This window comes from Camelus ferus, chromosome 36, assembly GCF_009834535.1.
Source record: "Camelus ferus isolate YT-003-E chromosome 36, BCGSAC_Cfer_1.0, whole genome shotgun sequence".
Lineage (NCBI taxonomy): Eukaryota > Metazoa > Chordata > Mammalia > Artiodactyla > Camelidae > Camelus > Camelus ferus.
Window position 1 is genome coordinate 13,335,644 of NC_045731.1, and position 17,169 is coordinate 13,352,812.

Genomic DNA, 17,169 nt, shown 5'->3' on the forward strand with positions numbered 1-17,169 from the left:
CCGTAGTCACATTGGAACTTTGGTTGGATCCATCATTATTGAAACCAGAGAATCATTTGAAAAGGATGCAGATGTTTCTGTGCCAGAAACACAGAAATTTAGATTGTTAACAATATTTAGTTAAAAGGTTTCAACTCCATACCCTTTCCTTCCGCAGTGTCTGGAATTAAATAATTTCATTAAAAAAGAAGAAAGTATATAGAAAAAAGGTAAATAAAGTCAAATTTATTTTTCATTTTTTATATCATTCCACAAATAAGGAAAAAATTTCAACGGATAATAAAGATAAAATGACAGAAGTGTTCCTTTTTAGAAATTTACACAATGTCATCCATACTTTTTATCTGATTTTTAATTAGTGAAAGCGGAATTTGGTCTACCTGCTTAACAAGATGAAGTGTCATAATAAACATTTGCATGTTTTTTCCATCATTTCCCGAAAGTTAGACACCTTAAAATATTAACGTAGGACACCAGGGAAAATCAGGAAATTTATTTTTAAAGTCATTTTCCATTTCAACCTTCCATTTCAGATTTCGTACACCGTCACTTCTGAGAATTTACTCGTCAGATTCTCAAAAATACACATCACGTATCTTGATGAATCACAGTCCTATAATAAAATTCTAAATTAAGTCAGTTTTCATTTATTTTCAGCAGATGAAACATACATATTTTATATAAATATTTTCATTTAAAATTAAGAATTTTGGCACAGAGTCCTAAGCTTGTAGTTTAAATTGTGTCTACACTGCTTTCCACTGATCAACTTGGGAGAGTGTGGGCAGGAAATTGTACTCTTTATGAACTTGTACCTTGTGTGTTTGCCCTCCCCTCAGTCTCACGCCCAACAATCTAACAGTATTCCAGCATTTTAGAACATGAGGAAAAAAAAAAAAAGGTAGATTTACTTCTAGAAAAAGGAGATAAGAACCACGGCCAAGAGTTTCTACGTACAATATCTTTCTGTTTAATTTCCAGAAATTAGACAGCTGTCACTTGGATCGTTTGCTGTATCTCCAGTGTGAATCCAAGGGACCACATGAGTGGCCTCATTTCATAGCTAAACCCAGAAATTTAGTCTTGTTCTGGTTAAGTTTTAAAGAGGGGGCTTTCTGGGAAAATGACAGGCCAATGAAATCTATAGCTTACGAGAGAGATTTCAGTATTAATCCTAAATGACCATACTCCACTTCTTGTCTTTCTTCTGTACTTTTAAAAAGTACTCAGAGGAGCAGAACCCAATTTTATATGAAGAATTTGAGCTACTACTTTGTTGAAGGGGGAGAGGTAACAAATTACAGACTAGTGCAAAAAAAAAAAAAAAAAAACAAACAAACCCTAGAACGCCCACATTCTCCAAAGTGCTTCCTGAATAAAATCCAAAACCGGAATTCTCACCCATCTGTTAAATATTTGGAATCCTCTTTATATAAAGATCCATCCTTGTCTGCTCGGAGCCTCTGACCTGGATTGGAAGCTCTAGAATGTTCTACAGAAAAGTTCTGGAGCCAGGTGGTCGTAGGTGGGCATGACAGGGACTCTCCTGCCTCGGCCTCCCAGGATTGCACAGTATCAAACCCCCCGCCTGCCACAAGCCGGTGCTGCCCTGTCCCCTTCCTCACACACCCCATGGGGCCCACGTGGATGGCACTTTGTCACGAGCTGGCACTGAGTCTCACTGGCTTCCCCCCCGGCGGTCTCTCTCCCCCCCACCCCCGGCGGTCTCTCTCCCTGTACCATGTAAACACGAAGGGGAGATGGAATCTGTGTCACCCGCAAGTCCGCTGTAGAAGGAGGAACAAATGGAAAACCAGCCGCACTCTCGTAACTCGGGGAGCCAGGCCACCTCGTCTGCCTGGATGTTCCGACGGCTGGAGTCCTCGGGGGTCTCTGTGCTGCCTCCCCCCAACCCGCGGGACAAGGTCGGCCCTCCACGCCCAGCCGCCCCTCCCCCTCCATCCCCAGGAGCTGCCCCTGACGCCCAGGACAGGCGTTCTAAGTACTTTTAGTGCCAAGTGCTTAAACACGAATGACAGATACACGTAGTTTTTCATAAATAAAATCTGAGGCATATATGCATATATTAAAACTTTTCACCAACAAAGGTGTGTTAAAAATTTCAAGTTCTGTCCTTCAAGTTCAATAAAGGCACGGGTGTTTTTTTCTTTTCTTTTCCTTTTTTCTTTAGGCTTACAAAGACTACAACTGCTCGCAACAAGTCCTAAAAGCCACTTCATGGGACTTTTTTAATTCGATTCTCTTCTTCTCGGGTTAAGCGCTGGCCCCCTGAATCCTGGCCTGATTCTACTACCAAAGACAGTATTTAGATGCAGAGAGGGTTGCAAGTGGACTCCCCGCTGCCGGGCGGGGGTCACCCCAAGTCTGCTTTGGCCTTTTCCATCAAGGCTTCTCGCTGCCCAGCCGGCCCTTCCGGTGTCCAGGTTCCGATGCCCTTCGCACCAGCCTGGGTGGCGCCTTGGGTCGGAGGGCTTGAGTCACCCCGTCTCCACGCACGGAGCCAAACTGGCCTTTGGAGAGGAGGGGCTGGCACAGTACCCCCGGGGCCTGGGCGCCCCCCTCTTTGCCGTGGGCAGCTGGCGGGGTGCGGGGCCGCCCCTGGTCGCAATCCACGTCTACCTCGTTCTTCCATTCCATCTTATAGGCCTGGGAGCTTCTCTTCGAGAACTGTTCTGGCAAGAAGCGCCTCGCTCGGGGCTGCAAGTTGAGGACGGTGGTCCCGACATCTGGGTCTGAGTCGCTGCTGTCGTCACCTGCAGGGGAGCAAAAGGACAATGTGGGCGGCATCGCAGGAGGTGTGACAAGCGACGGGACAATACGATAGTAGGTCCGGCAGCTGCTGCGCCCCCTGGTCGTCGGGCGCGGAGGTCAGAGGGCACAGGCTAACGCCCCCGAGTCCTGGGCATGCGCATAAGCCCTGTGAGCGTCTGTGTCCACGTGTACACGGACTGATTCTGAAGAGCTTACCACGTGCCAGGCACTGCCCTAAGCACTTTTAAATGCAGTAACCTACTTAATCCTCACATTCACCCACTTTGCAGATGAAGTAACTGAGGCTCAAGAGATGCTAGTAAGTGGCGGCGCTGGATGTGAAACTGAGACCGCCTGGGGGCAGCAGCGAGGCTCTCCCCTGCCCCGACCCAACAGTCCCAGGAGGGCTCAGCTCGGTCCCTGGCACCGGTAAACAGACCACTCATTAGCTGTTAATATGAAGATTCTTGTCTTGATCTCGGATCTCAGGCACAGCTTTCTTTCCTTTATATTTTCATAAAATGGTCAAAACACCAATATGCACTTTCCAAACAAAGGAAGGAGGCATGATTAGAACCAGCTGTCTCCCAAAATGCAGGTCTGAGAGCACTGAGGGTAACACACTGAGGGTAACACAGTCTTAACACAATGCTAAGACTCTTGGGAGCCAGGAGCCTGTATGACAGGTGCACAGTGGTGACATGCCCACTGTTGGAAATAGCCCCCCTCCTCCCCTGGTCCCCCTTCTCATTGGTCACCTCACCCTCTATTTCCATCAGCCATCATCAGACTTTCCTCTTCTTGGTTAATTAAATAAACAAGCCAAAAAGAGGAGGGGTATTACTGATACATTCCACATTTTAATAACATGATATCCTAGCATATTTCTTCTCAGGTTCATAGAAAATGGAGTCATTACCTGCGTTAGAAATATTCTTTTTCTTTTGTAGCTTTTCTGGAAGTTTTGTATTTTTGGGTAAGGATAAATATCGAGAAGCTGAAGTAGAAGCCTGTGGAAAAAAACAAAAACAAAAACAAAACCTTCACGTGTCATTTATTGTATATTAGAAGTTTAAAATTCTATGGCAAAACTTGGTGTTAAAAATTAAAAGTTTAGTTCTTGATTCCAAAATTACTGGGTGAGGAGCTGTAGGGGTGGGGAATGGCATTCCAAGCAATAAATATTTTATTTAACATAAGTAAACTTCTAAAATATAATGGAAATCAGGACTAAGGAAAACAGAAGTAAAGTGGAAACAAGACGTGAAAACCACTGGGTTCTCTTAAAGAAAAGCTTCGGAAACACCCACTTATAAGGGCATTACTAAAAGAGACTTGGAACCTACGTGGATGGGGAAGAAGTTATATGGAAAATGTAGCACGTTCAAGCTGTATTTACTTAATGTCCTGAAAATGGCATTCAAAAAGTATGACTTGCGATTTTACTGGCATTTCCAAAGCTAGTCTCTAGTAATCTTCTTGTTCACACATAACCGTCTTGGTCTCTGACAACCCAATACAGAATATTATTAAAAATGACTAGATTCAATTTCTTGTAATAACATATAATGGAAAAGAATCTGAAAATAAAAACATGTATGTATGTATGTGTATAACTGAATCACTTTGCTGGACACCTGAAACTAATGTTGTAATCAACTACACTTAAATAATTTTTTTTTAATGAGATGCAGTGCCTGCTGTGTTCAATCAATCTATCAGTATATCATTTTAAAGTGGCTTCCTTATCAATGGTGATGCCCTGGACCAAGTGCACTGCTGAGCGCACTGAATCGGAACCTCCCCTGTCCCGTGCATGTGCATGGGTGCGTGTACACACACACACACACACACACACGTTCTTTTTGAAGCTCCCATGCACACATGGGGGCCAGCCCACCTTCAGGCTGCACCCTCTCCCTGGAAAGGGCAAATATTGCTTAAATGAAGCCTGGCCCCGCCATTCGGTTTAAGACGGGAACTTGTCCAACACTTCCTTGTCCTCCCAGCCTCCTTCCACGGCCCTTCTGTGTTTTTGCACAGCGCTTCTTGCCTCTAACGTAACAGATAATGTTCTTACTCCATCCATCACGGACCACCTTCTCTGCTAGAATGCAACCCCTGCAAGGGGAGGGGCCTTTGTGCTTTTGTTCACCCGTGCCCTCCAAGTGCCTGGCCCGCGTCTGGAACGTAACAGGTGTTCGAGAAACATCGAGAAAGACTCTATAGTTCACTCCATCCCAGATTCCTGTGAATCAACCCCCAACAGCCACTCTGTCTGTCGGCAGACCCTCTGGACGGGCTGCAGGCTCCGCTCTTGGGAGCCTCGTGCACCCCAGGGGGCGCAAAATCCCCTTACCCGGTGCTCCCGATTCAGGCTACTGTCCTTCCGAATGCTTTCCCGCAGGCTGTGCCTCCGGCGGATCAGAATCTCCTTGGCCTGCCGCTCACTGGTGTCGGCCGTCAGATTGTGTCTGTTGTACGACAGAGTCTGAAAGGGAAGCACCAGCGACATTTCACAAAAACACCCATCGCTGCCAGGAAACTCCCAGACTTGACTGCCTTTCTTTGGCTTGGCGCCTCCGAGAGACACTTAACAATGAATGGGCAGAGGGGGAGAAAAAGTATAAAAGTTAACATGCTTTCAAATTTGGAAAGAATTCATGTTCTAATCAAAGTCAGTGAATACTTTTTTTTTTTCATTGAAAAGTGTGATCCTTACACATGAGAAAAATGATGGAATTCATCAAGTACCTTTGACCATCTTGAAGGATCTTGTGTTTATCCATCATGAGTGGCTGGGGGAAAACTCATGTCATCTTCTACTACATTCCCTACCGAACAGTAATTACAGGAATAAAAACCAACCACTGTGGGCCACTTGGTGGTGCCACATCCCTTCGATTATTTAAGAACATTTCTTCTTTTCAAATTGATAAAGCCTCCACCAGCAACAATCGTGTCCTGATATTTGAAGCAGTCAAATGTAGATGCTCGGGCTGCCCAGGACATACATTTCTAGTTTTATACTCCATGCAGAAAACTGTTCTCTAAAATCAATTGTAATTAGACATTATGTTCTTTTCCTGATAGACTCACTGGATACTTCTTGGGAAGATCGCTTTATCCCCAGAACTACAGGACATCTCATGGCAGTAAACAAAAGTAACACAGAACAACACTCAATTCCTGCCTCGAGGAGTGTGCTATCCAGTCGGGCACTTAACGCTAACACAGTAATAAGAAATCACGAGGTGAAGTGCTAAGGTTACATAGTACGCATGAGCTCCAAGTGCCATCCCGTTCAAAAATAGGCCTGGGAATAACAGAGGCTGTTGGGGAAACCTTAAAAATTGGAGACTATGGACCGGCTGACAGGAAGGAGTGGGACATTCCAAGCAGAGACACAGCAGAGCGCAGCAAGGGCCAAGGAATGAAAACAGAGCTTGTCCCTCCGTGGGGCGGGGGGTGGGGGGTGGACCTAAGGTTGGATAAGGTGGAATTTAGATCCCAAAGGCTGAAAGAATAGTTGAGCCCGGAAGCCACAACTGTTTGTTTTGTCTCATTTAAAACAGGAGGATGCACAGGGAACTGTGCTCCATACCTTGTAATGGCATATAATGAAAAAAATTTTAAAAACCATGAAAAGGAATACATACACATGTATCACTGAGTGACTAGGCCGACGCCAGAAAGTAACGCCACACTATAAACCAACTACACTTCAGTTAAAAAATAAATTAATTACATTAAATTTTAAAAAATACAGTAAAAAAGGAGGATACACCCATTAAAAGGTGATTTTGGCAAAGGGCGTGGGGGCAGCAGAGTTGCAGGATGGAAAGGGGATGGCCTGTGGGAAGGCCAGCTGAGAAGCAACAGAAATGACCAGACGTGAGTGACCCGACCCCTGACCAGCTCTGTGGCCCATGTGTCACTTCACCTCGCTGTGCCTGAGTTTCTCCATCTCTGAAACGGAGACGACAGTAACACTTACCACCTGCTGGAGGATTCAGTGAGTTAATACACACAGTGCGCTGGAACGGGGCCTGGCAAACCGTACGATATTATTAGCAAAGTAGTAGAATAAGGTGCTGACCACGGCAATGTGCTGAAAGACTGGACTCAAGGCACAGGAAAGGAGGAAACGATTGCCCTTTGTGAATAACTAAGAAGGTTAAATGCGTTTTTAAAAGTCTTCCAAGTGATAAAGCTATTTCATTAAAAGAAATTTAAGAGCCATCAGTTACTTTTTCCACCATCAGTTAACACACACATATCTATTTTTTTTATCTCCAAGCCCATAGCAGCAGAACTCCCAGCTCCCAGGGACTCCAGCCTCCAGCCTCTACCCAGGCGTCCATCTGGGAGGAGAGTGGTACGCAACAGCACAGGCCACTGAACGCTGAAGTGGGTCTGAGGGAAAGAAGACGCCTGGTGTGGGACCTGAAGGGGCTGCCGTGACGGTGGGACAACAGCCATTATAACTGCTTGGCATCAAATCAGAAGGCAGATTTTTCGTCAAAGGCAAGTACACATTTTGCTAAATAAATTATTCTTACTCGCTGACGGATTTGGTAGAGATTTCTCGATAATAGTTCTCGAATTTCATCCATTTCACCAGGGGTGAGCTTCCTTATCTTTTCTTCCCGACAGTCACTGCAAAAGTTCAGAACAAGACTATTTTACTATCAAACGAGTATTGGAATCATCAAGTTTCTTTCTTACAGCTATAATATCACTATAGAAGAAGAATCTTCAGAATAACACAGGGATGATTCAATATTTTTAAATTAATTCAGAATCTGAAAACGTTTATTTCGGTGTCAAAATCATTCACACACGTTTAATCATGCACACGTTTCCAGGGTCTGTTCATGCAATTATTATTTTTTTAAGGAATAAAGATCATAGTAGCTTGTAATGCTATTTCTATTTCTATAGAATGTAGTAATGTAGTACTATTTCTAATACTCCATGAATAAAATAGTATAGGATTTTTTTTTCCAACAGAAACTTAATTAGTTGTATCTTACTATTATGACCCATTCTTTTAACTACTTCATTAGCAATGTTTGCAAAGACACCATTTATAATATGTATGTATATACAGGGAACTCTCATTATTCAGGGATTCCATATTTGCAAATTCACCTGCTTGCCCCAGCTTATTTATAAGCACATTATCAACACTCAGAGCACTGTCCCAGTCTCTCACACACGTGCAAAGTGCAAAACATTCGGAGTCGCTGGACACGCAGGTTCCCAAACAAGGCTGAACGCGCCAGTGTTTTGACTTCTTGTCTCAGCTCTTGTGCTGTGAAAAAGGTCCATTTCACGGCCTATTTAGTGACACTTTCGTCACATTTTTTGTGCTTTTTATTGGTGATCTTGCTGTTTTAAATGGTCCCAACATAGTTCCAAAGTGCTATCAAGAAGGCTGCGACATGCCCTCTGGAGAAAATTCATGATCAGCTTTGTTCAAGCATGCATTAGGGTGCCGCTGGTCAAGAATTCAATGCTAATGAGTCACAACATATATTAAATAAGGTGTCTTTAAACAGAAACATACAAAAAAACAGATGTATGTATTGACTGGCTGATGAAAATGTTGGGACCAGAGGCTCACGGGAGCCCAGCCCTGTATAGGATCAAGTCCAGCCCCATTTGTCACTTGAAGAAACTCAATCCCAGGGAAACAGACGGACCAGCATAAGGTCACACAGTGAATTACTTGCAGAGCTGGGACGATAAAGTCAGTCCTTCTGCTCCATCCATCACTATTTCTAATGCAGTGCGATGGCTTTACCTCTGAGCCTCCCTCACCACTCTTTCTTTTTATTCCGCATTGTGTAAACTCCCATAATTTTTATAGGGGACCATAGTCCTAGTAAAAACAATCATAGTTTATATGGCTGGGTGTGATCTGGAGCTAACTCGCTCATTTCAGCCCTCCCATAGGTAGCACTTTAATCAGGTGCTATTTTGTTTAAATGAGCTCCAAGCTCACCCGTGAAAGAAGAAACCAGTGGAACCCCTAATTTCCGTCACTTTTGTGACAGAGGAGGATCAAAGCTTACACGATGAACTCATTTGCTGTTCTGCGGTGGAGCTGCTGTAGGAGTCCGAGCAAGGCCCTTACCCCTTCTGGGCCTTCATTTCCTCATTTTTTAAATCAGAGTGACAGATTAGGCCAACGCATCTCACTCCTGGCTGCATGTTCGGAACTTCTACATAATGTACAAACATACCTACACCTGGGCCTCGGCACCAGAGATCCCGATTGTCTCGGTCTGGGTGGGGCCCAGGCACTGGTGCCATGTACATGCTCCCGAGGCATTTCTAGCACACAGCCTGGGATGAGACCCACCTCACTAGGTGACCACTAATGCTCCTTCCGAGCCTTAAACTGTGATTCTGTGAATAATCGACGAGAAAACAGTCGTGTAATTACATGCATATTTATAACAGTGAACACAACACGTCTGAAAACATTCCGTTTCAAAATGCCTGCTAAAGAGACTTTAAATTACTTCAAAAGGCGGCGACTTGCCCAAAGCAAGTATAATAAAGGCATAACCATCTTAAACATGACAAAATGTGTCCTGACTGGTCAGTTCCAAAACGACCAAGACACGGTGTGACGCCACGTGATGTGCACATCTCCAGGCTTCCACACTGTAACCGGAAGCTCATTTTGCCGTGAGGTCTTAAGGTACCATGCTAAGACATCAGTTAAATTTGTCATTCCATCTTTACGATGTCAAATAACTGTAAAGACACACTTGGTAATACGAACTCATCTGCAGAACGGAACTTACTTTAGAGACGCAAAAGAAGGGACGGCACTCATCATCCCGGTCTCCGCCATCTCAATGGCGTGTTTTATTTCAAGCTTTTTATATAAGGACACGATGCTTGACTTGGGTTGGTTTTCCCGAATCAAAAGCTTCCGCAGGTATTTGTCATCAAACTTCTTAAATCTAGAAATAAAGAAAATCAAAGAAACAAAGAAAATCAATTAATTAATACAACACTGAATAAGAAAAAAAAAAACCTGTTTTTGCCAATAAAATCAATATATATGTATAAATTGGTAAAACCAATGAAATATACATATGAATATATGTATATAACACACACACACACACACATATATATATATATATATATCATATCAGTATGTTTTTATGTATAGCCATGACATACAGGCATGTAATGTTCACTAATTATAGATTAAGATGCATATATTTCTATATTTCCTACTTCTCTGCTCCTCCCTTTCAGCAAAATTACTCAGAATTGTTGCTGATACTCCCTATGTCCAGTTCCTCACCTCTGACTCTCTTGAACACGCACAGATCAGGATTTGCCTCCAGCTGTCCACTGAAGCCACTCATACTGAGGTCATCGGTGATTCCCCCACCAACGGCCAACTACTGGTCCTCACCTCTGCTGACCTCTCCTGCTTAAAGCGCTGTCTTCCAGGACACACACTCCCCCGGGGGTTCCTCCTACCACTTCCTCAGCCTCTTTTGTTGGGTCTTTTCCTTCTTTCTGGCCCCTTAAGTGGGGGTGGGCTCAGCCCTTGGTCTCCTTCTCCACCTCCACTCACTCCCCTGGCACACCTGTCCAGTCTCATGGATTTTGATAGCATCTCTATGCCCATGACTCCCAAACTTGTACCTCCAGCTCCAATCTCCCTCCCAAGCCCCAGAAATGAGACTTTAGCCCCCTGCTCAGCTTGGCTACCTAACAGGCATATCATACCTGACATGCCCAAATGGATCTTCCCCCACGGTCCTCCCCATCTCAGTGAGTGGCCACGCCACCAGGTCAGAACCCCTGATGTCCTCTCTGAGTCTCCTCCTTCTCTCATATCCCATGTTATGGCCTGAATTGTGTCCCCCCAAAAAATTCACGTGTTGAATTGCTGCTCCTCAGAACGTGACTGTACCTGGAGACAGGATCTTTACACAGACGATTCAGCTAGAGTGAGGTCACTCGGGGGCCCAAGTCCAATGTGACCGGTGTGCACATTACAAGAGGGAATTTGGACACAGGCACACACAGAGGGAAGGTGATGTGAAGCGGCAGGAAGAAGGACATCTACAAGCCAAGGGGGGCGGCCTGAAGCAGATCCTTCCCTCATAGCCCTGGAAGGAACCAAACCTACTGACACTTTGCTCTTGGGCTCCTGTCCCCTAGAACTATGGGAAAATGCGTTTCTGTGTAAGTCCCCAGTGTGTGTACTTTGTTACAGCAGCTCCTGCAAACGAATACTTTGTATCCATTCTATCAGCCATTTCTGTTGGTTCCACCATCAAAACACATACACCATCTAACCATTTCTCACCACTTCTCCCGCCACATCCCTGGTCCAGGACATCATCATCTCTCAGCAGATTCCTGCAACAGGCACCTGACTGGCCCCCCTGCTCCCTCCCCTGTGTTCCTGCAGCCCCTCCTCAACACAAGCCAGAATGATCCGGCTGAAAACGTAAGTCAAGCCACTCAAGTCCTCAGCTTCTCACTTGAGCAAAAGCACAACCACCTGGAGGCCCAACCCCCCAGGAGCTGCACCTCAGTGCTGTGCTGTGCTGCTCAAATTCGGGTCCAGCCTCTCTGGTGTCTCTCGAACCTGGAGACTTGACAGCGCAGCTCCACCTCTGGGCCACCATATACTCACTACTCCTGCTAGGACCAGTCTTCCCCCTCCACCTGCAGGGCTCACTCACCGACCTCCTTTAAGTCCTTTCCTCCACAGTCATTTTCTCAAAAGGGCCTTTCCTATCCATCCTGTTAGAACTGCACCCACAGAACTTACTATTCTATTTCCCAGGTACATTTTTTTCTCCATAGCAGTCATCAATTTCTAATATTCTATATAATTTACTTATTTTTTATATTTTTATTGCAGTATAGTCAGTTTACAAGCAATAGAAATAAAAGCAAAATAAACAAACAGGACCCAATTAAATTTATAAGCTTTTGCACAGCAAAGGAAACCATAAGCAAAATAAAAAGACAACCTACAGAATGTGAGAAAATATTTGCAGAAGATGAGACTGACAAGGGCTTAATCTCCAGAATATATAAACAGCTCATACAACTTAATAAGAAAAAAACAACCCAACCCAAAAATACCTTACTTATTTATCTTATTTTCTGTCTCCTGGCACTAGAATGATCCATATGGGCAGAGGTTTGTTTTGTTTGTTTTCCTGTGTCACCAGTGCCTAGAACGGTGCCTGGCGCATCGTAAGCACACAGGTGGACGGGACTGTCCGGCCCCAGTGCCTCCCTTTATCCATAGCCTCTGCCATGTTACTTGGCAATGTCCTTCCACCACGGCCTAGGTGGCCTGCTCTGCCCTGCTTCCTGCCCCTGGGCTCCCTCACGCTACTTGCTTTGGTCACTGGGCTATCGGCAGACGCGATGATGGGAAAAGAGGCTTAACATGGGCTTGCTCGTGGAAGCTCACCTCTTGTGTTTCCTCATCACCATGAGAAGGACGTGGAGTGACTCCTTAGTCCCAGGACAGAGGTGACAACCACATGAAACAAGAGTTAACCTACCCCAGCTACACCAGAATCAGCGCAACCAGCCGACCCACTGAGGCAAGAGCAACACCAGCAGATCAGCCAGTCCCAGCTCTGATCAGCCAACACTCAGCCTCTTGACTCAAATACCTTAACAACAAGTGACTATTCTTTAGAGCAGCTGAGTATTGGGTGAGTTTGTTACGTAGCACGATTGGGCCGATATTCAAGTGAATCAGCCTGCAGTCAACATTGGTCGAGGAAAAAAGACTAATGTATGACAGTGATACCATCAGCCCAAGGAGGTCTATGGGCACACCTGTGCTATGAACAGAACCAGTGCTAACCCACATCCCCGGGGCTGCTCCTTTGTTCTAGATACTGGACGACTGAGAATCATTACACAGCGGCATCATGAAAGGGCTCATGCTATGGACTGGCCGCTACGTGAAACACCGGACCCACTTCTTTCCAAGTTCATTTTGAATTTCATGTGAAGACCATTGAACCCGGTTACCTGGAAGCAACACGATCTTTTTAAACTTCTCTTATTATTGTTACTATTGTGTTAGCGTTTCACTAGAGCCCCACAAAAGGAAGAATAAGCATTAAAGACAATGACATCCAATCTATTTAGCGCAGGGACGTGCCCTTTCGTTCTTTGCTTTATTTCCATCCCTTTCATTTCTCTGCCAAGTTACACAGAGGAGGCTTCTCTCACTATCATTAGACTACTTCTGCTGCATGCGAGAAACTTCTTTACTGCATGATCCTTTCAAGTCATTCTCAACCTGGCAAACAAGTCCAGAATTCTCTGGCAGGACTATTCGAAGTCCACAGTAGAAGGATTTCAGAGGAACGGGAAAGATACCCAACATAGCTAAAACAACCATTTGCCTTTTTATGCCATTTTTAGTGTCGTCAACAATCATGCACACACCGGAAATAGGATCTGAGAACTAATTTTAAAAGGAGCCTCTGTCGGCACCGAGTCCCTCCGGCCCAGCTTCCCTGCTCTACCTGCAACACGCAGCGTGCTTGACGATCTAGAAAATTATTTGAAATTGATTTGGAAAACCTCATGCATGGAAACATGTAAGGGAGGATGAAGTTATTAAGTAAAGTATGTCCACTGCAGAGAACAATGTTAGGCACGTAACAATAGTACCTTTCAGACATCGGTCAAAGGTGGCTCTGCCACCTCTAGTGTTTAGAGTCCAGTTGGCCGGGAGCCTGCAGATGTCTGCCTGGAACAGACTCACATAGAAAGCATCTCTGCCCGGAAGACAGGACGTAGCCAGGCTTTCTCTGGATCCCTTCCTTGCCCTGAGTTCCAGCCCAAATCCACAGGATCACAGGGTTCACCTCCTCCATCACCTAACGCTGCCCCAGGGCCTGCTCACCTGATCCCTACAGCGCATCCAGGTCTCCCCGTTCAGGAGGCAGAGGAGTGGGAGAAACCGCGAGCCCAGGCTTCACTTAGGAAAAGAACAAACTGTTCTAGGTCCCCACTCTCACCTACCAGTCAGGAAAGGACTGACAGGATGTGAGAGAAAGAGAAAAGTGGTTGGGTGGACAGGGAGACAGATAAAAGGCATGGCTAGGAAAAAAGAGGCAGAAACGTCTGTGTCACTGGCTTGGCGGAGATGAGGATGGTCCCAGGGCTGTAAAGCAGGGGAGGGCGGAAAGTCAGAGGCAGACAGAGAGGGTTGTCTGGTCTACCTCTTGCCTCCACAAACGTGAACACTGCCCAAGACAAGTTGCTTTTTTTTTTTTTTTTTCATATTTTTACAATGGAGATTTTCAGTTTGCTTTATTTTATGATTCTGTGCCCCCATCTGGCTGCTTGGATACTCTGCCCACACAAATCAAATATTTTTCCTTTAGTTATGAAGTAAGGCTAAGTCCAAGGGGCCTTTCTACATTAGTAAACAGTGTGGTCAGGCTTGTAAAGGTTGTCCTAGTACTTACAGACTCTGTAACTCATGTTATTACTTAATGATGTCACACATGCACACACACATACACACACACACACCTGTTTGCTGTTTGATTGTTCTGTTGCCTTTAGTATATTGCAGAATTTTAAAAGCCTGAGTCTATGGCTTATGCTTTTCATGTAGTCCAGAATCATGTCAGAATAATTGAGCAAACAGTAAACACTCAAAAATGCACGTAGGTTAAATGGCATAAGTCAGCAGGTTGGTCAACTTTGTGTAAACTAGCAGCGGGGGCAGGGGGAATCTGTTAGCAAGTTAGGAAAGGACAAGAGGGTGGTAGGTTTCCACCAAATGTAGTTTAGAACCTGCCCCTCTCTCTGCAGGGAGCAGCCAAAATGCTATCCTTCAAAAGTCTTTCCCAGCCAGTGAGGTGCCAGTGAATGTTAACAAATTGCTTTATGAAAAAAAAAAAAAAAAGGCCCTGATTTGTAGCATTTGTCAGTTCGATGGTACACTCCCACCATGGCTGAATCAGGTCACCAACGTGGACGGCACTGAACTTGGAGCTGGCGGGAGAGGCACACGGTCAACTCCCATTAGCCCGTGTGAGCTGGCCCTGCACCCCACCATCCCAAACGCTGCTGTCAGAATTAATCCTTACCTTTTGATGCCCTGTTTTTCAGTATATATCAAAAGCATGCACCTAAATCTGCTTGGCTGTAACATCCTTGAAGAGAGACACTGAATCTTAATTAGCCACACAGAGCCTTTAAAGGCACTAGATATATATATATCCAGATACATATGTATACCCATATAGGGATACACATTTGTGTAAATGCACACTATCTTTCATTATATAGATGCACATAATCTTTCAGGTAAGTTTAGCTTTGAAAAATATTTGTTATTTCTGCAAGTTTCGTTATCTCCTGAGGTACTCTGAAGCCCTGCATTGGACAAAGCCCCTCAACATGTGCACAGGAACAAATAGTAATAAAATCTCCACTTTTAACCCAACAGGCTGCATTCCTCAGCCTCCCTTGCAGTGAGAAATGCCCACATGACTGAGTCCTGGTCATACAAGGCCACGCCATGCAATACAACTGGAAGAATTGTGTGGAAGCTTCTGAGAACTGTGGTTAGGAGGAAGCTGCATGTCTTTACTGACTTTCTTCCTACTTGCTACCTGGAATGTGTATATGATGGCTAGTGCTGGAGCAGCCATTTTGGTCTGAGAGGCAACCTTGGAAACGGAAGTTCTTAAGGGCATCAACTAGTTGGAAGGGTCCTGGGACCATAAGGGGTCTGTGGAGCAAAGTTCTCTATTAAATGTACATTGCAAACTTGCTGTTTCCATAAGAGAGAAATAAGTGTCTATCTGGTTAAAGCTACTGTTGTTCCAGGTCTCTGTTAGAGCTGAACTCTATCTTAAAGGACATACCATGACACAGTATGAAAGTCCTGTAACTCCAAAAATCAGCATGAGTCAATCTGTCTGGCTTCCACAGTGAACCAGAGCCACTTCAAAAATAATGGCATAAAGCCTTCTTACTTGTCTCTCCAAAAGTTGTGACCCCAGTGTCCACAGACATCTTCAATCCCCGTCTTCACGTGATCAAAAAACTAAAACAGAAAAAGCCAGCTGATTGATTAATGTTTACCTGAACTCAGTCATTTCCATTTCTATTTATAGAAAAATTACAATGCTTATTTTTATTTGTAGACATTCTAATTATAGAAATTTCTCTTTATATCAAGCTTGAACTTCCAAGACCCTCATAGTTTTTGCTTTTTGGTTGAATTTTTAAACTGAAAACCATAAAACAAGAATTCACCTTTGAACACACTGATGAGATGTTTGGCATAGCAATCGCAGGCAATTCTTAACACTATTTTTCTCACCACAACAGTTTGTTCATAATTTTGGAAAGTATGAAATACAGTAATAATTTTCCAGTAGAAACATTTCAGATTGAAGGAAGGAATGTGAGGGGCCATGTTCATTCTATGCCCAACACAAGCCTTTCTCAGTCCCCTCCCCCGGCCCCTTCCCTGCTCCCCCTCCGCCACCTCTTCCTCAGGAAGTGCTGTCTGACTTAATCGGATAATTTCCCTTTTTCTATTGAAATGGTTATACTACAGTAACACCTACCCGACAATGGATTTCCTCACTGACAGCTTGCTGCTTCTTGTTGGACCTCTTAACATCAAGGAACTCCACCAGCGGCCGGATAGTTATTCCCTGCACAAAAAAAAAAAAAAAAAAAGGCGGGGCAGAGGGAACCCTCCTGTAAAATTCAAGAATAACTTTTATTCTCCTAAGCTTTGATAACCAATAAAAGATACCCTGTTCCCAAGACTTAACACAGCCTGTGTAACATTTTGTTCATTTTTTCTTCCTCTTTAATAGCTGGCATATTTTCAGAGAACCATGTCCCCAAACCTGCTATTGGAAGTGAAACACTGGACAGAATGATGTTTTCAACTTCTCGCATTTTAAGTCATTCTAAGATATACAAGAAGAAAGTAATTCCAAGGAATAAGAAAGTATGATCCAGCTCAGAGGAATCACCTCCTTGAACTACCCTACCCACAGAAAACATTTCAGTGATTCTTTCATTCACTCATCTTTTAAAACAATTTTAACTGATGAGCTTCTACGGCAGACGAATTAGGGGCTTGGGCGTTTGGGAGCAATCTTTGCTGGTTAGTTATCTTTGCTAGTTTGATAGTTAAGGACCTCAGCTTGAGGACTCTAGTCTTACACGGAGAGGGAGACACACAAAACCAGCTACAGAGTAGGCACAGGTGGAATGAGAGGGTCAAGGAAGGCTCTGTTGAGAGAGAACCCGGGACCCGAGTCTTACAAGACGTTGGAAGCCTACAGACCTAAGACCAGCAGTGAGAAAGGA

General features: G+C 44.5%; 1 protein-coding gene across 1 annotated transcript in view; it reads right to left on the reverse strand.

Annotated features, from left to right (window-relative positions):
* Window positions 1–2,068: 2,068 nt before the first annotated feature.
* SLC9A2 (solute carrier family 9 member A2) overlaps window positions 2,069–17,169 on the reverse strand; it is a 54,171-nt gene continuing 39,070 nt past the window's right edge. Inside the window, exons 6-12 of the mRNA XM_032474204.1 lie at window positions 16,410–16,499; window positions 15,810–15,880; window positions 9,594–9,755; window positions 7,335–7,431; window positions 5,132–5,263; window positions 3,692–3,782; window positions 2,069–2,774 (exon numbers count right to left, since the gene is read on the reverse strand). Coding sequence (XP_032330095.1) covers window positions 2,404–2,774; window positions 3,692–3,782; window positions 5,132–5,263; window positions 7,335–7,431; window positions 9,594–9,755; window positions 15,810–15,880; window positions 16,410–16,499 — 1,014 coding nt within the window. The 3' untranslated portion in view covers window positions 2,069–2,403. The remainder of the gene's footprint in view (window positions 2,775–3,691; window positions 3,783–5,131; window positions 5,264–7,334; window positions 7,432–9,593; window positions 9,756–15,809; window positions 15,881–16,409; window positions 16,500–17,169) is intronic.